Source organism: Bombus pascuorum, chromosome 4 (genome assembly GCF_905332965.1).
Source record: "Bombus pascuorum chromosome 4, iyBomPasc1.1, whole genome shotgun sequence".
Classification (NCBI taxonomy): Eukaryota; Metazoa; Arthropoda; class Insecta; order Hymenoptera; family Apidae; genus Bombus; species Bombus pascuorum.
In genome coordinates, this window is record NC_083491.1 from 11,021,503 (window position 1) to 11,048,825 (window position 27,323).

The window sequence follows — 27,323 nt, forward strand, 5'->3', positions numbered from 1 at the left end:
ATGTTTAACCCTTTGCAATGACTAAATTAATTACACTTTACACTAACTTTAATCACAATCGATACAACCAATCAACACATACTATCGGCCATTTTCTTGTGGTTATTATACGTCACCTGTCCGCATAGTGTCGATCCGTACCTATAATCCAAATCTATTAGTACATTGGAAATCGTCGCGGTTTATTCAAAAGTACTTTTTACCTCTATATATTTTAAATTTTTAAAATGACTATAAACTTATATTTGCTATATAATTGACAAATGTATTTGTATATTTGCCACGAGTTGAATAATTTCTCTTCTTTTAATAAATTTAACATAATTTGCTGAAATCAAAAATTTTAATTGACAGCTTCAGCCTTTTTAACCATCGCTAACTCCCTCCTCATTTTTTGGAGGTGCTTTCATGGATTGAAATTTCAGCGTTATACCTTTTTTATTGTGCTTGTTTCGAGACAACATTTATTTGTTTTTATGTGGACTATCAAATTTATTTACTTATTGCTTTCCGTTATAGGGTCTCCCATATTAAATAGATGTGGTATCGATACGTGGCTAGTTAGTAAGGCAGTACTGTATTTAAAAACCTTGAATAAAATGAACCGATAGACTGTAGAACATCAATATGTTATCTTTTCATAATTATCTTAAAAAGTCTCTCAATAACCACATTGTTTTTATATTTCTGTGAAACATTAATAATTAGATTTTTATGTTTAGGGAAATTCAAACTAGTGTATTTTAAAACGCCCTAGATTTCATATTTTATTAGAATAAATGCGATTTAAATGCGAATAAATGCGATTTAAAAAAAAATGTTTTAAATAAAAATATAGATATATTATCTATAATAATAAATATTAAATAAAAATGTACGCTTCCATACATGTATTCAGTACATATTAGCTGATATTAGTATATAATATTGATCTTTCACGTATCATCCTACGTCCATGCATATAAGTCATTGAAAATGGCTGCGCTACAGGGTAGCAATCTGTCAAAAGTACTATTTAGGAAAAATACACCACTTATTAGCTTTATTAGAAACTATGAAAAACTTATTACATCGTCTGATTACGAGCTTTCAGTAGTTCACTTATGTAAGCAAAGCACTTGTATTTGTGTAGAGTAATTAAAGGTTCTTTTTGTATTTTTGATAGGTTAAAATCTTATATAAGAGCTTATATAAGACGATTGTTTGGGTTGTAAAAATTTCATTAATTATATTTTTTTTATTTATTACAGCTCCTTCTGGACGGAAATATTTACCAGGCCCCTATCCAAAAACAGAAGAGGAATGGATTGCAGCTGCAGAAAAGTATAATATGCATATTGATGAATATAAAGCTTATGGTCCAGACAAATCAGGTCTTGTAGACTATCCAAACTTACCACTGATAAGCGCAGAAGCTAAAGATCCTTATTATCCTTGGGATTATCCTGGACCAAGAATATGTTATGGAGAAACTGTAGGTATTTGATAGTATTAAATTATAATTGTAACTTGATGCTAAACAATAATGCCCAATAAATTAACCCTGTTAATGCATTTCATTTGTAGTTACCTGTACATTTCCATTTGCTGCAAGGAGATCGGTGTGACTATGGTGTTCGCAAAACCATCAGTGATCTGAAGGGTGCTGCTATTTATATTGGTTTCACATTAACTTACATTGTGATCGATTACTTTTCACCTAAATGCAGTCAACATAGAGTAAGATTATGTTTTCATTCAAAAATAAGATATTGTAATTTTATGCTTAATGATTAATGTATGAATATGCCCTTTCAGACAGCAAAACAATATCCAGGAAAAGGAGTGCATTATACTTTTGAACTAAAATAATTTTATGAATATTATATCATATATATATAGAATGCTACATGTATACATATATATATATATATATGTAACAAAATGTATAGATTAATTCTTCATAATAAATTATATTATAGACACCATATATAGACAGTTGACATTTATTTCTATCTTAGAAAAAATATAAAATATATACAATAAATTTGTATTTTTTATAATACTGTATCAAGAGTGTAATAGATATAAATTTTTATAATTGTAATTTTATTCGCTATTATATATATTTTAATATTTCATATTAGTTAGATTTTAACGTAATTAATATCTGTATCTGTTTCTAACTGAACTGTTAAAAGATTTTACATTACTTATAGAATTGAAGCTGTAACTTTTTAACTTTTCTGAATAGAAAGTACTACGCCACCTGTCGTTGATTTTATTAGTCATGTAGTTTGTATGTAACAAAGTGTCATTTACTGTTTATAGGTAATTTAAGTTTATATTTTTCGTTGTTCTTTTAGTGCACAGAAAAAATTCTTATTTAAGAAATTTAATTTATAGTCATGAATGTAGGAAATGTTCAAATACCGAATCTCGATAAAATTTTACGAGACAATGATGAATCTGATTTTATGCCAGCAGCAGGGTATGTTTACTTTCTTCATAAACTACTAATTGTATTAATAAATAACATTAAAAAAGTGTAATTGGGTATGACTCGTACGAAATATAATTTATATTTATACGAAGGTTATAGAATTTATAACCACTATAGAATTTAACATTATTCTTTTCTTGTAATTTCTTTAATGTTAATTCAATTAATTAGCAATTGCAAAGACATGTTTAGAATAAATGTGTATTTTTTACTTTAGATCAAATTTGGCTGCCATTTTTGGATTACAACCTAAGACATTAGATAGTTGCTCTTCGACAAAACAAATTTCTAAAAAATTAAGTACACACCGTACTTTGACTCAAGCAACTTCGAACAAAACAGAAGTCATAATAGCTAAAGCAGTACATGCTTTCAAATTGTGAGTTTGGATATATTTTCTTATTTTAATTGTTCGTTTTGGATATGTAATAATTAATGTTACTTATAGGCAAAATGGGGCTTACATTTCAATTGGCAAGCTTGGTATGGCTCTTACAGGAAATCTTGCAACAAGAATATATCAAATTATATTATATAAAAGCAAACAAGAACATGTATCAGTTGTTACATTAACACCAGATTTTTTATATGTAATACAACCAAACAATTATTCAAGTTATTATGACAGCAATAAGGAAAACTGGTCAATTTTATTTGAAAATAATGATATTTGTATAGAATTTGCAAGAGAAGTAGGTTTAGCAAGATATTTTTCAAAAAATGGGAGAATAGAAAATGTACTTTACCAAGATTTATCACCAGTTAATAAAGATGTAACAGTAAAAGAAGGAGATAATATATCCATCAAATATTTCATTGTAACGGAAATAACGCAGCCTCTTAAAGACATTCCCACAACATTTCAAACAATGACAGTAGAAATATCTATCGATGATAATTGGGAAAGAACACTTTTAGGGAGCATTAAAGGATTAAAACGAATATTATTTGTGCCTTCTAATAAACAGGTTTTACATGAGGTTTTAATAAGCAACAGTACATTGTAAATGCACATGTATTTTAAACATGATTGTTTTATAGATTAGTCTAGGACCAGGATTTCCTAAAGAGAAAGATATCTTATTAGAAGTACAAGTAGTAGATATACAAACATCTGGGGAAACTGCCCATTTACATAAAATTCCAAGTGGTAAAGCTTCTATTATATCACGAATGGCAAAGATGGGACAATCTATATTACCAAAACTCCCATCTACTACTACTGACTCTGAAGATACTGAAGTATACTCAAGTGCTTTTAATCTAGTTATATATACATGTAATTGAATCAAGTCAATAATGAATAACATATTTGTAGGACGATATACCATATAAACCGATTCGTCAAAAGAAGGTAAGTAAATGTTTAATATAATATTAAATAATATATTTGCAACAAAATTTAATTTATATTTTGATTTAATTTTATAATCTCGTAATCTTAGGTCGAATCATTTCAAGAAGAATTACAGAAAAAACAATCTCCAGCAGAATCTGAAGATGAAATATTAAAAAATTCACATAAGGCATTAAAACTAAAAAGTGATGTATCAACAACAAATACTGCTTGCAAATCTTTTGTTAATCCATCTGTGATTACTCCTCAATGGTCTCCCACACAAATACAAGTATATAAATTTAAATGTTTTGAAAAATATATTTATACTTTATAATCATCTTGTATTATTATTATTGTAATGCGGATTTATTGTAGCCAAACTTTATTACCATGGATGGTCAGGTATATTCATTACAGTCACAGACAGTAACTTCAACAGTACCAACAATAATAGATCCAGGGTTAAATATGTTATTATCTGAAACTCGAATGACAAATGCAGAACTCAGAATGGGAATGTCTAAGATAGCTGATAATGTGCAAAAAGTGCTTGACAAGGTACATATATGCTGAGAAACTTACATTTATTTATCAAAATACTATTATGTGTCATATATAGTTTCATGTTCTTGAACTTCAAAATGCTACATCTCCTATAAAAGATAAAACGGCTTTGGATAATATTCTGAAAATGTTATTAGCCATGAGTACGTCTGAAGAAAAGGTTAGTCAACCATACAAGAATATAGCTACTATAGCTACTGATAATTTCACTCAATTAAATGAAATGAGAGAGAGAATGAGCATATTGGAAAAAGAATTAAATCAATCAAAAGGTATAATGAATACTCTTATTAGTCATATAAAAGTATAGTAGTTATATAATAGGTCCATTTTATATGTAGAACAAGTAAAGGATCTTGAAACTCAGAAACAATCTTTAGTACAAATTAATGAGAACTTGCACAAAACTATTAAAGAATTAGAAATATCTTTAAAAGATGCAAATATTGCATTCAGTAACATGAAGAAAGATTTAGAAGAAGCGAAGGAACTTAATAACAGATATAAGGAAGAAACAGTGGTATTAGAAAACAAGATGCTTAAGGTTTCTGAAGAATACAACACCACTGAGCAGGTTGCAAGTTCTAAAGAAGTAAATGAAGTAAGGCTTTTCATCTACTGTTCTTATGCTATACTTTTTTTATATATTTTAATATTTATGATTGTGTTTCTTAGAATAATAGTAAAAACAAGGAAATCAAATATATAATGAATAGAATTTACCATATTTTATCAGATAAATTTGTAGACGAATACTACTCTATAAGTTATATAAAATCAATAATAGCAACTACAATAAAAGTAAGTATATGATCAAGTTAATTCATATATACTTACATACTATTCCTTATAATCTTTAATGAAAATATAATTCTAGAATGTTACATTACAAGTTTTATATAATACTGATGAAACTAATGATGTTGAATTAGAATTACCTACTAATAATACAGAAACTGATGCTTCAAAAATTAGCAATACAGAACCAAAAATTTCTGACTTCAGACAGGTTTTAAGAAAATAATTATATAATTATTTTTATTCATATCCATTTTAATTTCAGATGTATTTTAAATCATGTTTTTCTACAGGTGTCTTCTATGTTACAAAATGAACCACCACCCATTCCCCCCATAGATACAGAAGATGATAATGACTGACTACATTAATAGTTATATTCTTCGGTTTATAATACTATTTCGAAAACACACAAAAATTTATGTATAAAAATAGCAAAAGATAAAGTTTCATGTAAACTAGAAATTTGTAAGCCACCCGAAGATATCTTAGAATTCTTTTAAAAAATCTGTACTAAATCTATACTAATATCAATAATCTTTTAAAAAATGTATACTAATATCAATAAATATTATTTTGAATATATCGTTGACTTATCTCTTTGTTGTAATACTAAATGATAGGTTATTATGTTTTATAACAGTTTATATAATTTTTGTTTATTTGATATCAAGGATACTTAATGAATTTATGCTTGTGAGAAATGTTGGCAGATTATTTTGTGATCGGGATCAAATTACCCTAAATCTAAAAAATATCTGAATGTGCAATAAATTACAACAGTTGCGCTGTAGTTCAGTCACTTGTTCTGTATTAGAAATGGCGCAAAATCAAGGTACAGGTTTTAGTGACAATTGGATATTATAGAACATTATATAGATATTATAGAAGAAATGCTACAAAAAATATGACAGGACGTAAGTCGCACTGTAAAGATTGAAAATTAGTAGAAGACAAAAAATCCCGCCCGTCTTTGTCCGGCTCTTGAGTAATTCTATTTGGCTGTATTCACGGTTTCATCGTCCTGGCTTCTACCACGCCAATCAAATTGAAATCTAACCTCAAAGTTTCGAATAAGAGGAACAATGTGTTTGCTTCAAACGTATTGCTATCGAGAGATTTTTTTCGTTAGTAGAAGTCGAATTAAACAATAATGCAAACAATAATTTCAATGATGTTATTTCATTTGTCCCAACATATTCTAACCTTCATTTTATTTTTAACATATAATACATCGTCTTTAAGGACTATACAAGATTCAATTTAGATTTTTAGAACGTTCGCTTTTCTGCAACATTTATTTCCTGTAAAATGACATGAAAATGAATACTAATGAATACAAATAACCTTTCAATGTACTTTATACCTATTCTTTGATTAACAAGTAATACATACTTATTTATAAAATAGACTGTTAACTGTCACTTTTATGATGGATATAAATACTGTGGAAGATGAGGATGTATCTTTTCATTTGGGAGAAATGTTTGATAGTTACGAAGAATTAGAACATAAACTGGAGAAGTTCTCAAAGCGTAGTCTGGTCCACTACTGGAGAAGAGATAGCAGAACAGTTAGTGGAGCTCATATGAAAACTGCACGTCCAATAAGCGAGCGTTTAAAATATTATTCTGTCAAATATGCATGTATTTATGGCGGTCAGAAGTTTTTACCACGTGGAGCTGGCAGAAGACAGTCTCAGTTAGTTTATAAAATTGTATATCATTCAAATTAGATTCTTATAATAATTATTTTGTCATACTAAATGGATATAAGAAAACACATTTATATCTTCAAATATATTTTATAAATATCATTGTTTTACTTAGATCGATAAGAACAAATTGCCCCGCTCATATTATGTTAAGAGCATCAAAAGATGGTACAAAGCTAGAGGTAACTAGTGTCAATAATGAACATAATCATGAAATCTCAGAGGTAAATAATAGTAATAAAATGATACTAAGTTAAGTTTTGTAATAGTGTATTTGATTCTATCTTCCTTTTATTAGGAATTGTTTAAGAATCTTCCACAAGAAAGGAAATTATGTGGCGAAATTAAGCAGGAAGTACAAGATCTCATGCAGTTACACATTGATCGCAAAAGATTAAAAGAATATGTACGACTACGAACGAACAAGATACTTCGCTCCAAAGATTTATTTAATATAGCAGCTGCTAATAAACAAAAGAGGAATATAACACCTGAGAGAGCATATCAACTGTTTAAAAAAATCCATGATATAGAGAAGATGCAAGGGAGAAACAATGATGGGAAAGTGTATTCTGAATCTGAAGATGAAATTGCACAAACGATAAAAAGGATAAAAAAGGAACAAGAATCTCCTTGGGGGCAGGATGTGAGGCAGCTAAATTTCATAATATAAAATTCATTATTATATTTATTAAATAAATTATTTTTCAGGGATTACCAACAGAATTGGAAGTAAGCGAAGGAAATGATGGTGATGATTCCTACAGTGGTCAATTAACTCAAGAAGAAGTAGTGGATGAAATTGATACAACAGAAGGTGAACTATTAAGAACAAATAATGACGGGGATATTATAGCAGCAAATGGTGAAATTGTAGGAGAGTTAGTGATGCAAGATGGAGATCCATCTGTAATTGTTGAGTCTATCGTGAACGCTGATGGTTCTGTTTTCGTAGATGAGAGAGAATTTAATACCTATTGTAACAATCATTTGTCACATAATGTAGATGGTAATCAGTCTCCTAGTACCAGAGGTAATTATAATTAATTGTAATCATAATGTTTTTATTTTTGGAGAAAAGAACGTGTGATATTATGTTATCATGATGTGTCAGTTTTAGATATTGAAACCATCCAGCCCACTACTGACATGGAAAAAATAAAGGGAACATCTACCTCACCTAAACAACAAACTAGATCTCTTACACCTCAATCACATCAAACTGCAAAATCGTCACCAAATACTTTTAATGAATCTACAGACTCTAGGATTTGGATCATGAAAGAGGCTACAAATGCTGAAGCAGAGCCTGATAGTGGGCCTGAAAGCGAAATAAATGGTTCAAAATCGACAACGACTGTAAAAGCAGATGTCGATACATCGGAGGTAATATTATCAGACGAAGCCAGTCATCAGTTACTTCAGGAGCAACTGGCAGTACTTCGTGCAGAGAAAGGGAAACTGTATCACGAAACTGAAATGCTAAAACTTAAAAAGGACAAATTAAAGTTACAGATGAATTGTTATTCAAACGAGATACGAAAACAAGAAATGGAAAAAGAAAAGTTGAGACTTGAGATTAAATTGCTACAGTCAAAAGTTATGGAAGATTCTAATGATGTTTCTCATTATATTTTTGTGCCTTGAACAATGTTTTGTGGTCGAAGGAATATGATTACAGAAATAACATGCAGATAAATTGGTAGGATCTTTTTTTTGTTAAGAAAAATTGCACGAAAATCGTTTTTGAAACAAATTGAATCTTTTCACAAGTGTAATGATAAAATTATTGAAAGAAACGTTGCTAATTTATTTAATTTTATTTAACAATTAATTTGTTAATTACAATAATAATTTAATTTCTTGATAAATGTACTTGAAATTGAAGTAATACGATAATATTTAATATCTCGTCATTTAATGTCGATATCATTTATATTGCATCTAATATGTGTATGTTTTTCTATATTAACATTTAAAAGAGACATTAAAAGCGACAAGTTATTGGAAGTATTCTTTATGCCAATAATGTGGTTAATATAGGACAAATGTATAGGTAGTGTAATAAATTATTTTGCAAATAAAATCATTTTTTTTTATACGAAAATCCTATATTTTGAGGTAAAGTAATTTGTATACAATTGTTTGCAAATAACGATAGTAATACACTTTATCATTCAATTTAAATACTCACTTCTTCCTCCAACTTTTTAACTTCTGTAATTAATTCTTTTATATCTTTTGCCCTGTGAAATAAAAAAATAGATTTTTTTATTGTATATCTAATTAATATATTTTTATTACACGATAATAGTACACACATTTGTCCCAGGTTGTTTTTGATGGCGTTTTCTTGATCACCTCTAAAAACAATTTCTCTTTTCTTTCCAATGTTTTCATTATTCTCTATAGGCCCAGTTTGCTCTGATTTCGTTTTCAGTTCTAGCAATTTGATTTTCATTTCTTCTATTTTTATTTCCATTTTCCTTAATTCCTCTGCTTCTGCTCTTTCAATAGGAGTCATAGACGGTTTCTTGTAATTTACTAGTCGTAATACTTCTTTTGCTCTGTAAACCCATAAACTTTCATAGTAAATTATTGTAACATATTATCGGTATAGTAACCATAACAGTGTAATGTTTTGTTAGTACGTTTTGTTAAAGCTTGGAAATACTAACAAGATTTATGATTTAGAGTTCAGACTAATTGCGTGACTTACCTTTGCGCTAATTTTTCTTGCTCATCCTTAATATCTTCATATTTTTCAGCCAACTGTTCAGCAGTCTGATGCAATTTTTTCTTTGTTTCTAACAAAGTATCTAATTCTTTTAATAACTGGGTTTTTATTACTTTCAACGCACGCATTTTCTTCCCGATTTCTTTCCTCACTGTATCATGTTTGACAAAATATTCTTTACGAAAAACATCCGTGGCGTGATATAAAAGCTAATTACGGAAATCATTTTTTTTTTATTTTCATTGAAATTAATCATTTATTTATTTATATTAATTAATACCTGTAAACATTCCCGTGGAGTGACAGATTTCGAACCAATTTTGATAAGGGGTTGTGATGTTTCACGTTTCAGCAACCTTTTTATGTACACGTCGAACGTCTCCTTGTTTACCTATAATTTATATCAGATTATGTATTATTAAATTTTATTAGTTATTAGTTATTAAGTAACTGAAGAAAAAAATAGATTGCTCACTTTCTTTTTTTTGTCAATTATAAGCTCTGGAAGCTCGATCTCTGGAAAGTAGCAAAGATCGATAACAGAACGGGTGACGACATCACCAGTATGTAACAAAGCTACTAAAACGCATGGCTCCTGCAGTAGTCCAAATCCAAGAATTGGTGTAGCTTCGTCCTGTTTTGTGTGCTTGGTTCTTCTACAGATTAAGTACTGCAAACTGGGTTGATTCGATAACGATGGTAAACATGTATCTTCGTTTTCTGAAAGAATTTACTTTCAGAAACAGTATTCGGACCACACAGAGTAAATTTCAACAAATATACATCGATTTTTTCTAGCAGCTCGATAAAATAAGCAGAATCAAAAATGTAAATTAATCGAAAAATTAATCTTTCTTACCTTTCGAAGCGTTTATGTATTCATCTAATTGAGAAACCATCGGCAGAGTGATCATGTGGATTCCAGCATTGTGAGAACAGAAATACCTATAGATAAATTTCATATTTATTACACTTATGGATACGGAATAACTATAAAAGGAATAGATAACTATAAAAACTTACCTCGACTTGTTATGCTTGTCAGCGTGAAGATGTATCGGACAATTATATTTTTTATCGTCATCTGCGAAAAACAGACCTAGATCTATTTCCACGCATTCATAAACGTATAATGCATCCTCTGGTGTGTGAAAATTGTAAACCGAACCATACTGTGACCAAGTCTGAAAGCCACAAATATTGATTAAATACAGAGAATTAATTAATTTCAAATTTTTATAAGAAATATCTTCTCCTAAAAGATTATGTATGATTCGATGAATTTGCAAATTTCGAAACACAGAAGATTCACTGGATTACGAATGACAAAACACCATGTAAGTGTAAAAAACAAATTGTAAGGAATAACTTAAAAAGAACACTCACCGTTCTATCGTTTTCATCGTCGTTGATCGTTTCTTCTTTCAACAAAATCGCATGATAAATCTTCCCAGTACACATAGCGATGACCACTATCGGCGGTGTGGTTTGTAGACACATGATGGAACACGAGTCTATTCCATAATTATCGTCGGCTGGAGGATACATAGAGAGTGATCCCGATACCACTGGATTTTCATGACTTAATCAAATTAATAAGCACACGTGAAAGAATTATCACATTGAGGAGGAAATCGAAGTTCTTATGATTTTTATACAATGTTATGATATGATAACACCAAAAGCGACTAAACGCATATAAAAAAATAAGACGATAACGCGATGTAAAATTGATATTGATGATATAATATTGATAGAAATTTCAGGGACGAAAGGAACATATAATCACGTACATATCGTGCAAAATATCTCCACGAACAATAAGCACTTCTCCATTTCCATGTAGAACCAGAATTGGCCATTCAATTTGTTTCCAATCAACCGCATTATCCTGAAATATAATAATCGATAAAATTTCTTCGCATAGTACTATTTTAGTGCTATTTTCTAATATTTCTTAGTCTTAGAATTATACCTTGTTGATGTCTTTGCCAATAAACAGTTCTGGCCTGCGTAGAGTAGGCGTTGCGAAATCAAAGTCCACCGCTATGTCGCCCAAAGACGTGAAGTCTGGTATCCTCGATGGCGAGTCAAATGGTACACGACCAACTTTCCAGGATTTTAGGAACTTTGGTCTATTACCTACTTCGCATTCGTATAAACTGGCAGAAGATGAAATTATACTTATTATCAGTTTTAAGATATTTCCTGGCATATTTTAAGTCAACCGTACAAAACTTCTTGTTCGATCGACGATTAAACGAACGAGAAATTTCAGAAATTTTGAACGAAAGACTAAAATTAGACGGAAAGAATAAATTATACTCGCTAGGTACAAGAAACGTTAGTGTAATCCAAGTATATAATAATGTTTAGCAGACTTGGAAGATTAATGGAATTTTATCAGAGTTATTGTATAAAAATAATTCTTAATTACCGAAATATATTTTCAGATGTTAGAACTAGCAAATGAGAATCATTCGTAGATCCTGGATGCCATTTTGCATTTCGAATGCTTATCGTTTCATTGTATACTCTAAAAAGTAGAAAAACATTATATATTTATTATTAAAAGATTGTTGTTATATAAAATATGTCTTACATAATGATAAATTGAACGTGACTTGCTAAGCTCGCATTCAGAATTCAATATTACTAAGCTCAAAATTCTAAAAAAATTCCGTGAGTTTCGTGAGAAAAGTTTTTAAAAGTTGCACACGAAAAATTCTTTTTCCTCTAACTGGTCTCGTCTTTATACACTTTGTCCATCCGTCTTTAGGCGTGTCCTCGTTAAAATTTAAATACATGGGAAAATGTTCTGTCCAATGCAGAAAAGTTTATGAATTTTCGGGGGCATCTCCCAGTAAGGTCGTTGACGCTGTGCACGGTCGTCTGCCAGATATAAGTTAAGTACGATACACGTATATCCATGTGTTCGTCAACAGTAATTAAAAGGTTCGTTATTGTCCACGTGTAATTTTTTGCACGAACCATAAGGTTACGATATGGTTAATTGTTTTTATGCAAGAGACGCAAAATATTTCAAAGTTCGTTATATAAATTTCCAGTGTTTTTCTCAAGTGGAAAATTTCTTTCACTAGAATACCTTCGATCGTTCGAATAAAATATTTAAGACGTTTAAAGAAATGGCAGATGTTTGATCTGCATAGAAGAGGCGCACTTTGCTATCTTCAACGTATTGCTTACGCAAATATAATATTTATTTTATACGTAAGAAAGATGTTTTCTTTTTCGATGAAAATGCTATAATTTCTTTTTCTAATATAAATAAATAAATAAAAGGTATCGAATGTTCGATGAACGGGTGCATTCTGGATCTGCTGCCTGTCTGGCCACTGTCTTACCTGTTCTACTTGTTCAGTCTCACGATCAAAAATAAACTATCTACAATAGCAATTTCATGATGTTTTAAGTACAGTAATATAACAGTAATTTAACGTTTAACAACATCGCTGATTAATACAGCTTAGAAGCAACTAAACTGCGTTAAATATGATTTCGTTTCCTATAGTAACACTAATAATATGGACAAACGTGTCTCTTATTATTTCATTGCGAGTATAATTGAATAATATTGAATTCTTTTCACTTCTGGAAAAATGCGTTCTCCGCAATTTATGTGGTTGTTGTCAGGACCAGCGACACCTTGACAATTAAACGCAATCCTCAGGAGGAAAATCTCTAATTCGAACACCGAGAAAAGTGTCGAAAGCGAGGTTCGTCCCGCCCCGCCGGCCTTTTGCTTAGTTATCCCGACGTGTCGTTATTTAACGCAAATTACCCTAATCTTTCACGATCGTCGTACCCCAGGCGGCATAACGAAAGGAATACAGCAAAGCGTGTCGCGGTGTTTGTTTTTCACGGGGACGAGCCGGGGACGAGCCGGGGACGAACGGCGACGATGGTCGCCTACATTTCGTATATTTTATTATTACTCTCGCACTTTCCGTGGCTGGACACGGTAACGCTGGCAAAAGGGGTTGACGGTGGTTAGCCGTGGCCGTTATTAATGTCCACGGCACAGCGTTGGCCAGAGGCAGGCAAGGAGCGTGCAGAGGGGTGGGCAAGAAAAAGAGAGAATCACGCAGAAAAAGCGAGAGAAAGGGGTTTGACGCAAATGGAGAACGAGAGAAAAGCGGAGGGAAGAGAGAAAAAGGGCAGGAGGAAAGAAAGGGACAGTGAGACGAGGAAAAGCAGGAGGAGGAGGAAGAGCGTTGGAAAAAGAAACAAAAAATCGATGGGCATAGGGTATCGTCGACTGGTTACAGTGGATACACCAGCGACAAGGACGAAAGCAACTTTACCATCACCAACGCTCCCGGTTGCAAAAGCACGCCACAGTTCTTAATAATTGATAAAAATGTACGCACGCACGCATGGAGAGAGAGAAAGAGAGAAAGAGAGAGAGAGAGAGACAGAGAGTCGGTCGAAAACCAGACGACGTGGTCAACCCCAGCGCCTCGGTCTGTTCTCCCTACCCTTTCCGTTCGCGTCACGTCGTTCTCGCTCGGTTTTTCCCTTTGGGTCGGCCACCTCTCTCTCTTACCCCTTTGCACGCCCAACCTTTCATGTTTCGTTGACAAAGGCACACGCAACGATTTATTCGCACTTTGCACCGCAGCCTCGCGGGGATTTTTCTTCGTTCTGTCACAATTTTGGTATTATCAAAATTTATGGCTACCCCTACCACGGTTGCGTTGGACCATACGTGTTCCCTATCCCCACCAACTGCTGCTAACCGGTTTACGTGTTTCTAAATGCCAAAATTTCATCGTGCTCCTCCGTTCTCCAGTTGGTTTTTCTCGATTCAGAAGAGAACGGTAACGATTCTTAAATGAATGGGTCGAGACAAGAATAGGTTTAACATTCTCGGTACTAATGCCAAGCGATAGATTTAGATGTTAAGTTATTCGATTTATCTCCGATTCTTAATTCGGTGCTTTCATCCGAAGCTTTCGTAAATAGTTTCCATAATGTTGTCTGAGTTTTTATCGGGATCAGGATCGATTATCATGTTCTATGCAAGGCGAAAGAGTCCTGGAACCAGGTATTTATAATTTATTTTACGGTATACCAATTTGAAATTCGATCGCACGAGGCAATCGGTTCGTTGCAAGCTCTTACAACGCTGTTAATTCAAGCGCAGCGGCGTGGTAGCCAGTTCAAGCGTGAAATCTGCGAGATCATATTCTTAGGTATGTGGTTTCATTAGAGTCTCAATTACAAATCTGACAGAGTCTATTATCTCAAAGGAGAAAAATGTGTAATAATGCTCGAATATTTGGACGCGAAGCACGCGTCGACTAGTATGCCGCTGTGTCAACTATCGCGGAGCTACGGGGGAATTTCTTGGCCGGAAGAAAAGAAAGAGAAGCGCGGAGGGCAGCTGCTCGAATCTAATTAAGAAATTCTTACACGGCGGTGCCGCGCATTCTGCCACACCCTTGCGCCCGTGTGCTTGTACACTTCTCTCTCGTCAGAGGCGGTTCTAGAAAAAATTAAAAATAATTTTTCCTACATAAACGTATTAACCTCCGGGCGAAGCGGAGCTTTTTACGCCGCGCTTTCCTTCCAATTTGTACAAAGAATGGCGCGGACCTGACTTCAAAGCGGATCTTACGCAGTGTCGTATCATTTTGTTCTAGAAACTTTTCCGTCGTATTTCCCTTCAGTTGTGCGCTTAAGTTACCTGCAAGCTTTCGTCGTGGCTTTTCACCGACCCCGCTTAACCCTCCTACTCGTATTCCCCCGATAATTTACCAAGCTTGTTTGTTCACTTCCTCGCTTTTCTCTCGCCTGGCTGCGTTCAATTGTCTTCAAATTTGTCTGATAAAAATACTACTGTCGACGAGCTCCTAACTCTCTATTACGAATCCAAATAAAATAGACTTTTCGAATTTGCATTCTGAGAAGAGATGTACCGAGCGGTTGAGAATTTTTCTTTTTTTCGTTAAATAAAAAAGAATATTTTAACGAAGAATTATCATATAGGATGGTTGCCATAGAACTACAGTGGTGCAACGAGGGAAGGGAATATTTTTATATGAAAAACTAAATCGAAAGTGAAGAACGAAATTTTGTTGCAGACAAAATTTTACGTGTCCACGTTGTAATTTCTCCGAATATAATTAAAGACTTTGTCATTTATCTCTATAACATCTTCCTCGTTAAAAGTTTCGTAAAGACATTAACCTAAGTATGGTAATAATTCAATTCCATAATAATAAATCACAAAACATTGCAGATTTTTAGAAAGTCGATAAGAATTTTTGCACCCGTTTGAACAGTTTGTAAGACACAGGCTGCTTGATTTCCTGTTAAATAGAAGCATCCTTGATTATCGATACCTCGTCTTTCATCGTAGACGTCGTATACAGCCGGGTTAACGAGTTATGTCTAATCTATGCATCCGCTTATCATAATGGCTCTCGTTATATCGTGAGCATAGCTTCCTAAGCCCTGCAAACCGCCCCCTCGACTACCGTTGTCGTCTGTGCCCTAGCCACCCTCCTCCCTTATATACCATGCCGCCGCGGGAACGTAATAAAAATACTTCAAGTAACTGAACGATATTACGTCGTTACGGGACCACCGAGCGGAATTAAGTGCTCTGCTTTCTTCTCGAACATTGATGTCGATTAAGTACCTACTACATATGTATACACTTGAAATTTGGGATCGCCTTCTCCTTTTCTAAGAAAAATTTCCAAGAAAATTTTGTCAAAAACCGGAGACCTGAGAGTTTGGAATCGACTTGTACAAATTTATTAAAATTACACGCTTATTTATCGATGTAAATGCCAGCTTTTTTTCCAAATCAAACATGTAATGTTCACATAATATGGAAGTAAATTTTCACTTATTAATTTTGCTTTGTTAATTTGAAGATGACGGGGAAAGATACTTAATCGCCACGCTATGTAAGTAGCATTGTAAGACATAATATTCCACTTAATTTGTCGTTGATATCTTACCACTTCTGTAACGAACACTTCGCTCTATCATTCGAGTATTACGCAAAAACTTTCGAGCACGATTAACACGCGCCTTTCCGCAGCTTCTTCTACCAAAGATATCTCAACCACGTCGAGAGCTTGAAGCTTTTGACTTTTTTCGCGTCCTCTAAGGTCGAGCAATTACAAGAGAAAAAATAATTTTAGCAGATTAAACAAGATAATCGAAGCATGGATAGGATGGTGTTAGACTTTGCCGATGCGATTGAGTTTTTCATTTAATTTCGATGTCATGAACGAAAATGTTGATTATTTGACGAAAAAGTATATATTAAAAAATTCATACTTTGTTAATTTAAAAAGATGTGAAAAAGGCGAAAAAAAAATAATTTCTCGATAGTATAACATTCCTTTCTTCTTCTGATTTAAAACCGGAATTAAATATTTCCTCTGATATTAATAATATTTTTAAAATATCAGTTATTTATCAGATATGCTTTAGATCCTCGTTTTTTTTCAGGAACAAAATCAAAATCTATTTCAGTGGGATGCATCGGTCTGAAGGTAACGGCGAACGAGAGATAAGTGAACTCTCCCGCTTTCATCTTTTCCTTCTCGGCAATAAATCCCGGGGAAAAAACCTATCCGGATCTCCCGCTGGCCTTTTCGCCGCTTAACCTAAAAATTCATTAGATTATAAAGCCATTAATGCTCATACGCGCGACCGGATTTCTCTTTCGGTTAGCCGGGTCCTATGGTCGAATTGATATCCTGCTTGGCTAAAACTTTGATCGCGTTTCATTTGGACTTTCGTCCGACTGGATTCTTAATCAGATCATTTTCTATAATTTGCCATAAGAATGATTTATATCGTAAGAATGAACGTTCACTGTCGCTACGATCATTGGGAATTTTTTTTTACACCGATTATAATGAGAATTCGTCAAAAAAGAGCGTAATAATTTTCACGAAATGTCTTAAAAATTACATTACAGCGTACTTTCTGTTGAATCGTTTCGATCCATCACTGGTACCAAATTCCTACGGCGATCAATGTGTTAAATTAAATTAACCCTCTACAATCAGAATTCTTGTCTGTTGGTAAAAAGGAAATGAAACCGCGACTGTTTCTGTATTTACAAAAAATGTAAATGCGCGAAAGGATGAACGCAATGTGCAAGAATATCTCGAGTGAAGTATTTGCTGCGATACTCAGGCGAACGAATCTAATTTAGAATCTACAACGATTCTTTTTACCAATACAGGTAATGAAACGAAATTTAAATAATTTGATTTTGCATAAAGAGAAGCAAGAACGATGCGTTGCCTGTTAACAGAGATGCGATGTAAATCTATCGACGTTTCACTGCGCTCGGCCGAAGAGTAGCCAGATCCGCGAGAAGGATATTTGGCGTCTCTGTTGCGAGTCGCGTGGATGGGCCACGGTGAAGGAAGACGCGCGAACGATGGTGTGAGGGTGGCCCATAAAATCGGGATGTTACGCAAAATATAACGAGCAACGTTCTGCTGGGCTGGCTGACGCTCCTGTCGTAATTCATCCGGCTCTCGCTTGCGTTCTCCTTCCCGACGACACCTGCGTCGGCAACTAAGCCCGTTAATCCTCGAGGTTGCGTCGCGCTTTCATCGCGGCCATCGGTTTCCAACGGCGTTCCTTACCGCTACTTTGCAGCCTCGTCCTGCGTGCCTTGTTTCTCGATCCTCCGGCCGCGACGTGCCGCCGCTCCATCCCAACCAGTCATACTTGAATCGTAAATCCAGCGACTCTTAAACCTAAAAACTCCTCGGATTGTCTACCCCGAGGCTCAGGATAGAAGTACGTGAGAGAGGAGAAATGGGTTGAGAAAAGTGGGGGAGACGGTAGCTAGAGAACGAAGAGATAAGAAGAATGTCGGCGTTTTATCTTTTAAACGTTTTCAGAAATTCGCTGATTGTTTCTGTGGCTTGTATTTGTCTCTGTATTTCGATACACAGATTTATCGATCACGTATGGATGTGTCCTTAGATTTCGGATTGAAGAATACACACGTAACGGATTATAATTTCTTCTTCTTACGAGCGAACGAAATTATGATTGTTGGCGGATAATTGAATATAATTTAATCTTTATGATCGATGCTGTTCGTATACACTGACTCGTAGAAGTAGTATTTGGAGCATTTACCATAGGAAGCTTTCATAGATTGCATTATTTACAATATTTTCTAAAATGTTATTGCGATAGTAATCGTGGCACATTTTATTCCAGCGGAATTATAGATTCTGTTCAATTGAACCTCTGAATCATCTACAATCTGTTTCATTAGATCTCCTAACGTAACCACGTACTGATTAATCTGATCGAATCTGCTCGAATTACCACTTGAAAATAAATATCGTATCTATTAATGCTAAACTTCTTAACTCAACAGAATTCCAACATCGAGTTGTTCGCCGTGCTCCTAACGATGCTAATGTCGTTTATCAGGAGGAAAGACTTTCTAGGCGAATTTTCAATTCTCGGACCACGCGGCGGAATCATGCAAACGAGCCAGATCTGATAGAGTATGAACGAAGGACGCGAGGGTGATGGAAAGGGAGCAACAAAAGCTCGTCGACGAAGAAGAGAGAGAACGAGAGAGAGAGAGAAAGTTAGAGAGGGACGGGTGCGGGATAAGGGATGAAGAGAAAAGGAAGGAAAATGTAAGGTCCACGGTGCGGTAGCCTCTAGCTGGGGCCACACGTACCACGGTAATTAAAAGAACCGACAGATGTCTCTCTTTTACCGTGGGGTTTTATTTCGTTACGACGACAACGACGACAACGACGACGTCCAGGACAATGACGACGCAGACGACCACAGAATGCGTCTCGCGTATTTAAATTTTCCACCGGCGTTCTGGCTGGGAATTCTTTGATTAGAAGAACCGTCGCAGCTGCCCCCGCAGGCGTACCGCGATTACCTAAGTGCGTGTTTTTTCTACGTAGACGCAGAGAGTCTATGGTACCTTTTTGCTGTTTTCACCGCGCTAAACTGCTGCGCGTTTGTATACGCGTAGAATGGTGTCTCCCATGCGCGCCGACGAACCTTGGCGAGAAAAGGTGCCGGGAAAGGAGCTGGAAAGCTATTCGAGGCCCGCATTGTTCGTGCTTGTGATCTTGGAGACAGGCGGGCCTCGTATGGCTGGCCACGTTTTGTCGTGTTCATAGCGAAAGAACATTGGAATTAGATTGCCTCTTTTGGGGCAGTTTTCGAGTATGCGTGGTTTATGGTTCTACATGGGGAAGAGATTGTGCAGATGAGATTTGTACCTTAAAGACGATTACTAATAGGAAAGTTGTTTCAATCGACTCTCTGACAACAGTGTAATAAAATGCCAAAGAATTCGGATTTAGAAAATGCTAATCGTCCCTTTAGTCTCAAGATTTCTGTTGCGTTTCTGGTATCGGATACTTTTCCTCTTATAGGACAAATAAATAATAATAATCATTATTAGTATCACGTGTGATTTAAGATGTGACATTTATAGCATTATATTTGTCTATACTGTTAAAGGCTTCTTTTGAAAAATTCGAAAGAAAAAGAAGAGATTCAGGAAACTTCCATTCAATCTTTTCTAACACCTTACGTTATCGAAAGAATTGGAACGATTAGCGAAACATAGCCGAACAACGAGATCCAAAACTTCCTGTTCGCGCCGGATTACCACGGTCGCAATTACAACGAAGCGATCCTCTAATTTCACTCATCGCCACTTGTATTTCACCTCTTTTGTTAACCGCTGATTCGACGAGAAATATCGTTCGGCCGGCAATAAAGTTTCGCGCCGCGGGGGCTGATAAAGCGCGGCACACATACCGTGGTCGGTGCAGGGGGTGGGGTACGGTCACGCGCGGCTTCTATATTTTTCTCCTCGGCGCGGCGGCGTGGTGACATTTTTCAAAAGGCGCGGATATCATCGGGGACCATCTAAATCATCCCCGACGCGCGGTCGAGTACGACGCACCCTATGCTCGGCCTTTGCAAACACCGCCCCTCTTACCACCCCTCGAAAATACATCGGTCTGTGCGTTGGAAAACCTGGTGATTTTCGTTAGTGCTTGCTCATCGAAAAAAAGTTGGGCGAAAAAAAAAAAGAAACGAGTAAACGGGGTGGAGAGGGCGGTTTGAACACAGGTCAGGTCAGGAGGGTGGCGATGCGGAAGTGGTGTGTGGAGACACGCGGCTGGATGGGCGAGAGCACGTTGGATTACCCGTCGACCGAATGTACGAATGGACCGCGTGTGGTTCTCCGAGATTAGCCTCGGCTTTATATCGGGATTACATATGTAAAACCATTAGGTTAAATCATTTTTTAAATAAACGCATCCTATCCCCTTTCGCCGGTGGCCGCGACCGGCGCCGGGACAGATACGAGGCCGGCCTGCAACAGCCCTTCCCGAACCAAAGGGGTGAGTCCACCGGACCTGTGCGTACCACTGAAATATTCCGTAGCACGTACGGCACGCGCGTGCCGGATCTACCGGTTCTCGTTTTGGAAGACACTCGAAGATTAATTTGAAATGCTTGGCGTTGCTCTTGTAGAGTTTGCAGTGTGTAAAGTGTTTTAAGAGCCGCAAAGTGTGTTTAGAAGAAAAATTATGAACATTTACGATGCTTTCCATGCGAAAGGCTCGATAGAAAAGCGAAACATGGTAGCGAATTTCTACTCTTCTACGAGTCCTACAGATCTTTGTAAAACGTATAAGTTAAACTAAATTTCTCAGTGAGATATGCGTAGATATTTGCATACTTTCTCCGATTGTATTTTCATTACTTTTTATATTCTACATTCGATATATTAAATATAACGTTTGCCTTAACATTGCGCTAATCTTAGAATCTCGGGGAAACTTTAAAATGTACACTTTCATAAAGTACACGAAGATAATTAAGAGAAAACGTATCTGTAAAAATTCCCGTGACTCGTTAAACATATTTTCCTATTGAAAAAGTGTAGATTACAATTATGTATTCTTCTCTACCCAAATTCCAGCAAGATTCGTACCGTCATTTTTATCTTTTGTCAAGTTACCAAAGGAGAACGTCCCAAGGAGTAGCGAGGATCAGAGAAACTGGAATCAACTCTCGAACGAGGACACAGCATTAGGGGTTTACGAGGTGAATACTCGAGGGACGATTCGGAGGAACGTTTGTCGGAGGTGGAGTGGTAGGGCGGTTGGGTTGGGGTGGGTAGCGCGAGAGGTGAAAATTATTCATAAACGTAGGCCGGTTCGCGACGTATAGGGCGAGGGAAAGAGACAGGAAACGGGGTGCAGAGATCTCTCTGGTGGTGCGCCGCGTACAGAGGCCGAAGCTGAAATCTACCGAATATTAAGGTAGGCAAGGTCCTACCAGACCGCATAATAAACACATAACGGTAATCCTTAAAACAATAATTAGCCGCGAGAGCCAACCAACAGGCGACGATCTTCCGGTAGTGCACGAAATAACGCGCTGGTTTCGTAGTCCGTTTGTCGAATTAATACCGCGATTCGCGATTCTGCGCAGCGACTTACTCTTACTCCGATCCAACTTATATACACGCGAAAATTGCAACCTTCTTCTTCTAACGATTATCGCCCCTAACGAAGGCAAACTGTTACGGTGAAAGTTAGATAGGCGACCTGTCGTGCTTTCAAATTTTTCATTTAAGAAAAGGTAGATGTTCTGGTATAATTTCAAGAGTGGTGATTAACGCCAGTATATAATTGTCCGTTGTTCGAAATTTATTTGATGTTATTGCTTCTTCAAGATGTTAAATCGTATCTACGAGTCTTGAAAAGGATATATTGCGTTTAGCAAAAGTATTCGCGATACATCGAGTCTCGATGTGGCATAAACAAAGATTTATAAACTTCAGATCATAACTTCTGTGGCGGCACTCGGCAGCAAAATACCACTACTTGACACTAATTAGTGTCGGACGACGGCAGCGCAGTGGTTAGTGTCTTAGGTTACGAAAGTTCGGAACCCGGGTTCAAAACCCGGCGACCGGAGTCCGAGTTTTCTTCCACGACCCAAGAAATGAGAAAAATCCTCCAGCGTACCCTAGCAAGTGCCATTCTACACCCGCAGCAGAACCTGTCTCACCAAACACATCAGCAACTACAACTATCACGGCCAATTCACCTCACTTCGATAAATTTAGAGGGAATTGTCGTTGCAAGGGTTTTTTATTCGTCCAAGTAAATATCAAGACGAGAATTAACTTGTTAATAATTAGTGAAATACAGACATTGTTCGTTTCGTTAATTATAAATTGTAAAAAATTCATTAGCAATTAGTAGGTGAAATAGCAGAGGCCCAATAAAATCTGAGACTCTCGTTGGCATTTAAAATAGCCAAGTTACCAAAGGTAGGTGGAGAAAGTCTCTAGCGAAGAAGAGAGAAAGAGAAAAGAGAATAGGTTTTGGATGGTGGAGGTCGAAGAAGAGTGGAGGCAACGCGAGGTGGTAATAGTTTTAATCCGGTGTCTTGAAGTCGGGATTTGGTGGCGTAGCAGTTAGTGGCTGCTGGTAAGTCCAAGCGAACCCACTTCGCGCTCTGATATCATAATCCGAATAATCACTATTATTGCCGTCATTTGCTTAATCCAAAGCACGGTCGCTCGGTTTTCCACGCTTCGAAGCTTGGGATCTGCCGGCCGATGAAGACACCGAGCACACGGTATCGAAACTATTATATTTTCGTAGCATTTCTACAGAAACTGCTTGAATTACATTAAACACGCGTTACACGATTTGAAAATTAACAAATAAATATGACATGGTAGTTTGGACAAAAAACTATAGGTGAACACATTTCATTCTTCATGAATCGGTATGCAAATCTTTCTTCAGCGAAACTTATAATTGCCATAGTTTTAGTATATTTAGAATACGGTCAAATTAACGTAAAAGCTATGAAATCAATTTGATATTTAGTAAATTACAAAGTATAAGAGAAACTAAGATTGTACTGTGTTTTCAAAATTAAAAATTACAAAGTACAACGACTGTTTGAAATTTTTGCAAGGTGTCTAGCGACTTACGAATGAAAGCTACATTTACACAAATATCGCTTAGTATTTCGAACATCCGCGTAAATATGTAAAATATATAATTACACCGTAGTTAATTTGTCGATAATTGAACGATAAAGAATACATCTTCGACGAAGCATAAGATTAGAAGTTAGAATCCTACTTTAGATACGATCTCATCGTCATCACGATTCGTCCAACGGGATGAAACGTAGTAACGATGCGACGTCTAAACTTTTAGTTCTTTGGGAGAGAGCAAATATCTGTCCGCGGTGGTGGAAGTTTCACGGGCAATAATGCATAAACTCCATTTAGCTGTGTTTAAGCCGACTGGAAGGAAGGAGACATTAAATCCCTGAGATTCGTTCTAATGGCCGCGACTCTCTTACAAACTGTTCCGCGGCTCTTTTCCGCCATACATTTAACCGGAGGGGGTTACGCGTGCGTTCTTATAAATTCCCTCGATCCTCGGCGCTACGGCGGCTCTGTGTCGCGGTACCAAGGTAGAATCGCTTAAGTGAAATAACGAAAAAACTTTAGCATAAACTGCCGCTCTTAATTTGACCAGTTTGTTCAGGTTGGCCCACGCGGTTCATGGGGCTAAACGTTTTCGTTCGTTTCCGGAAAAACTTGGGAATTATGAATTAGCGGGAAGTCGGCAGGAAGGTAATGCATTTATTCCAGGCTGGACTTATTATGAAATTATAATGCAAAAGACAACTTGGAGCGAACGGCTACCCTTTTACCACGTTGAATTAAGTAGCATCGTCGTTCATCGTAATTCAAATTAATTTGAATTTTCCTTCCGTTCGTCCCTTTGCGATATCTTACGCTTGTCTCGTTGCTGGTCGCTCTTCTAGATGCTGCCAAGTGATATTTCAGTTTCTTGGAAGCCAAACGATATATAATCGCTACTTATCGCAACAAAATCGCTATAAACGATAGTAAATTCTAAAGTAAATCTTAAACAACAAAATGTATGCGATGTTTCCATTTTTTAATTGTTGGAGTTAGTCGATGTGCTTTTTTCTGCTCTCGTTTCACAATATATGAGAAAGGTAATCGGTCATGATGTCAAAGTATAATATACAAGATAATGTAATAACTCCAACCGTCTTTGAGATTTCTCGTATTCTCAGTGACATGGAAAAAATCTTCTTCTATTTTGCAATCTTTTTCGTTAATTCTAGATAAATTACGCAGGCATCCCGAACACACGTAGACATTTACAACTATCCTAAATTTTAATTAGACGATCATGTTTTCTTCCTTCATACCCAAATTCGAAACTCTCTTCTCGAATCTCACTTGCAATGAACAATCGTTAAAAATTCCTGTTTTTTCATATATATAAATATACATACACACATACACGCATATATATGTATATATACACATGTAAACTCTTTTCTGTGAACGTCATAACGAGCAAGGTAGTTTTATAGGTAGCAGAGTACCTATGACGACATTGGTAAAAATAAAAATTCGATCGAGCGAGTGGTATTAGAAAAAGAAAGGTAGGAGATGTTTGAGGCATAATCTTGAAGCTTGTGGCTAATTGCGCGGGGTTCTAATCACCCGAAAGATTAGACAGGAGTACGCGAAGATGCGGAGAAGTGACATAGGCGGGCGCGGAGGGTAATGTTACACGAGGCAGTAGTCTTGGTGGCATGTGTCGTTGATGAGGCGGTTAGTATTCAGCGGTGCTTTCCGAGGCTGGAACTTTTGAAAACTAACCGAGTAAAGCCACCTTAATTCCATAAGAGGGAGGCCAAAGGGGTTCGGGCGTCATCGTAACACCCTCTTAATTACAGGATATTAGGACGCCCACAGGAGCCACGGAGGTGCAGGAAGCCAGATAGTGCGATTTATTATTCGCGGTCTACCTTATCTCGCTTTTTAGGAGCCGGATTTCTTCGTCTGTAAACTTCTCTCTCCATTCTCGGAGATTGATTTCGCGTATTTGCCGCACGGATTTTCCTACAACTCTGAATGAACGGATACGTTTTCTGTTTACCACTATTTCTATTTCGACGAGACCTCTATGTGCACTATACATATACATAAGTACATGATATACGCGAATTTAATAGACGAATTATTGTGTCAAAATGAATTTTATCGGGTTTTAAGAATATTTGTTGACGATTTACTACTTACATGCAGAGTATTTCCTCTTTCCCACCTTGAAACATGGCATCCTTGCCCCAACGTTCGGGAAGCTCCATGAGAACTAAGCCTAGATTGCCCCATAATGCCAGTCGCGTGCCAGTCTCGTTAATTAATAGATTCTTTATTTCGAAGATTGGAATATCGGTAGGTCTAAGTTTCTGAAATCATACGAAAAAATAACAATTAATAAAGAAAAAAAGATCAAACTAAATAGAAGCGAAAGAATTCGAAAGACTAATAAACGATGAATAGAATCATATAAAAGTTTAATCATTTGTATCTTCGGTTCAGTACAAAGTCGTATCCTTATGCGGAATAATTATTGTCTCATCCCTTTCAGGTAAACCACTGCTACTCGCTACCATCGAGAAAAAGAAAACAAATAAAAACAAAATGCACAAGACCAATAAACGTTAAGTAGAATTAGATAAAAGTTTGATCGTTCGTACCTTCGTCGGTATTACAATTTTAATTTTCATCCGTAACGAGATATTTCCGGCGACCCCTGAAATTCCAGTTCCACCCTCTCCGCGCATCGTCTATCGATTAATAAACTTTATAATACGATCCTGCTCCTCGTTTGTTTTCCAGTTTGATTTTTATCACGATGGTCCGGGAAAAGGGCAGGTGTACGACAAGCCTCCTTCACCCCTGCCACTACCCTCACTGTCGGGATTTCTCTTTAACATCCCCTTGCCGCGCCACCCTCCGCCACCCTCTTTCGCCTCGATATTTAATTTCGAAGTAAGTTCGCGAACGCGAACATCATTACAGGCTGGCAGCCCCGCAGATGGGGTATCGGCGTGTATCAAGGGGCAATTATTTTTTTACCCGAGGGTAGTTTTTGCCAAGACGATGAACGAGGCCCAATGGTATCGAATGTACTTCTTCCATCGTTCTTTCAATGCCTACGACAGCAACCATGGGAACGAACAGAGGCTGGTTAGGGTGACGTTTAATAAAAAAAATTGTGTGTCGTTAAAAGTTAAACGACTAAATAGCGAAACAAAATGTTTTTACGATTTTCCTTTTTCCTATATCGATCTTTGATACGTGATTTGTATTTTATATGCCGACTGTGCTTTCTAAGATACGATATTGACAGACAAACGAAGACTATTTTACAAATATTTTCTTTACGATGTAAAATTAAGTACCCAATTATTTAATTCATTTCGAGATTTCCAAGGAGATATTTTCATAAGAATATAGAATTTGTATAATCGTATTTACTTTTAGCAGATTTCAGCTCCATAGAATGATTCTTACAAACCGACCCATCGCAATACTCTACATAACTGACTAGCGAATTTCCTTTACATTTACGACGACCAATATACTGTTTGTTCATTCTGCTACGAAACATGCCGAGTAATAAAATCGTTTCTCAATGAGAATGGCCTCGGTGAAGTTCTCCCCGCCATCGTGTTTGATTTGCGGGGGAGTAAAAGTGCGAAGCTAAGCGCACCGTAGCATCAACGA

The 27,323-nt window shown here is 36.0% G+C and overlaps 5 protein-coding genes across 8 annotated transcripts in view; 3 read left to right on the forward strand and 2 right to left on the reverse strand.

The window, feature by feature from the left end:
- The window catches only part of LOC132906007 (ATP-dependent helicase brm-like), a 167,406-nt gene that overhangs the window by 15,707 nt on the left and 124,376 nt on the right, over window positions 1-27,323 (reverse strand). The window lies entirely within an intron of this gene.
- Window positions 943-1,914, forward strand: LOC132906019 (uncharacterized). Its single transcript, XM_060957848.1, has 4 exons — window positions 943-1,105; window positions 1,251-1,474; window positions 1,567-1,719; window positions 1,798-1,914. The coding sequence occupies exons 1-4, from the start codon at window positions 976-978 to the stop codon at window positions 1,849-1,851; spliced, it is 561 nt and encodes a 186-aa protein (XP_060813831.1). The 5' UTR covers window positions 943-975; the 3' UTR covers window positions 1,852-1,914.
- Window positions 2,257-26,273, forward strand: LOC132906010 (FK506-binding protein 15). 2 transcript variants are annotated; one of them, XM_060957828.1, is made up of 12 exons: window positions 2,257-2,470; window positions 2,700-2,861; window positions 2,931-3,450; window positions 3,524-3,724; window positions 3,801-3,836; window positions 3,928-4,110; window positions 4,197-4,379; window positions 4,441-4,657; window positions 4,727-4,986; window positions 5,061-5,186; window positions 5,263-5,394; window positions 5,477-5,667. In XM_060957828.1, the coding sequence occupies exons 1-12, from the start codon at window positions 2,388-2,390 to the stop codon at window positions 5,543-5,545; spliced, it is 2,172 nt and encodes a 723-aa protein (XP_060813811.1). In that variant the 5' UTR covers window positions 2,257-2,387; the 3' UTR covers window positions 5,546-5,667. The 2 variants fall into 2 exon arrangements, with proteins under 2 accessions (XP_060813811.1, XP_060813812.1); XM_060957829.1 differs by lacking the exons at window positions 5,061-5,186; window positions 5,263-5,394; window positions 5,477-5,667 and adding an exon at window positions 26,217-26,273.
- LOC132906012 (uncharacterized) lies at window positions 5,967-8,983 on the forward strand. 3 transcript variants are annotated; one of them, XM_060957833.1, is made up of 6 exons: window positions 5,967-6,018; window positions 6,594-6,884; window positions 7,013-7,121; window positions 7,196-7,543; window positions 7,609-7,930; window positions 8,012-8,983. In XM_060957833.1, exons 2-6 carry the CDS (start codon window positions 6,613-6,615, stop codon window positions 8,542-8,544), a joined length of 1,584 nt encoding a protein of 527 aa, XP_060813816.1. In that variant the 5' UTR covers window positions 5,967-6,018; window positions 6,594-6,612; the 3' UTR covers window positions 8,545-8,983. The 3 variants fall into 3 exon arrangements, with proteins under 3 accessions (XP_060813816.1, XP_060813817.1, XP_060813815.1); XM_060957834.1 differs by lacking the exon at window positions 5,967-6,018 and adding an exon at window positions 6,082-6,100; XM_060957832.1 differs by lacking the exon at window positions 5,967-6,018 and adding an exon at window positions 6,135-6,310.
- LOC132906011 (nuclear pore complex protein Nup88) overlaps window positions 8,967-27,323 on the reverse strand; it is a 72,602-nt gene continuing 54,245 nt past the window's right edge. The window contains exons 2-13 of the mRNA XM_060957831.1: window positions 25,830-25,999; window positions 12,072-12,170; window positions 11,610-11,796; window positions 11,428-11,525; window positions 11,021-11,216; window positions 10,658-10,818; window positions 10,494-10,579; window positions 10,110-10,354; window positions 9,915-10,025; window positions 9,617-9,843; window positions 9,219-9,464; window positions 8,967-9,143 (exon numbers count right to left, since the gene is read on the reverse strand). Coding sequence (XP_060813814.1) covers window positions 9,080-9,143; window positions 9,219-9,464; window positions 9,617-9,843; window positions 9,915-10,025; window positions 10,110-10,354; window positions 10,494-10,579; window positions 10,658-10,818; window positions 11,021-11,216; window positions 11,428-11,525; window positions 11,610-11,796; window positions 12,072-12,170; window positions 25,830-25,999 — 1,890 coding nt within the window. The 3' untranslated portion in view covers window positions 8,967-9,079. The remainder of the gene's footprint in view (window positions 9,144-9,218; window positions 9,465-9,616; window positions 9,844-9,914; window positions 10,026-10,109; window positions 10,355-10,493; window positions 10,580-10,657; window positions 10,819-11,020; window positions 11,217-11,427; window positions 11,526-11,609; window positions 11,797-12,071; window positions 12,171-25,829; window positions 26,000-27,323) is intronic.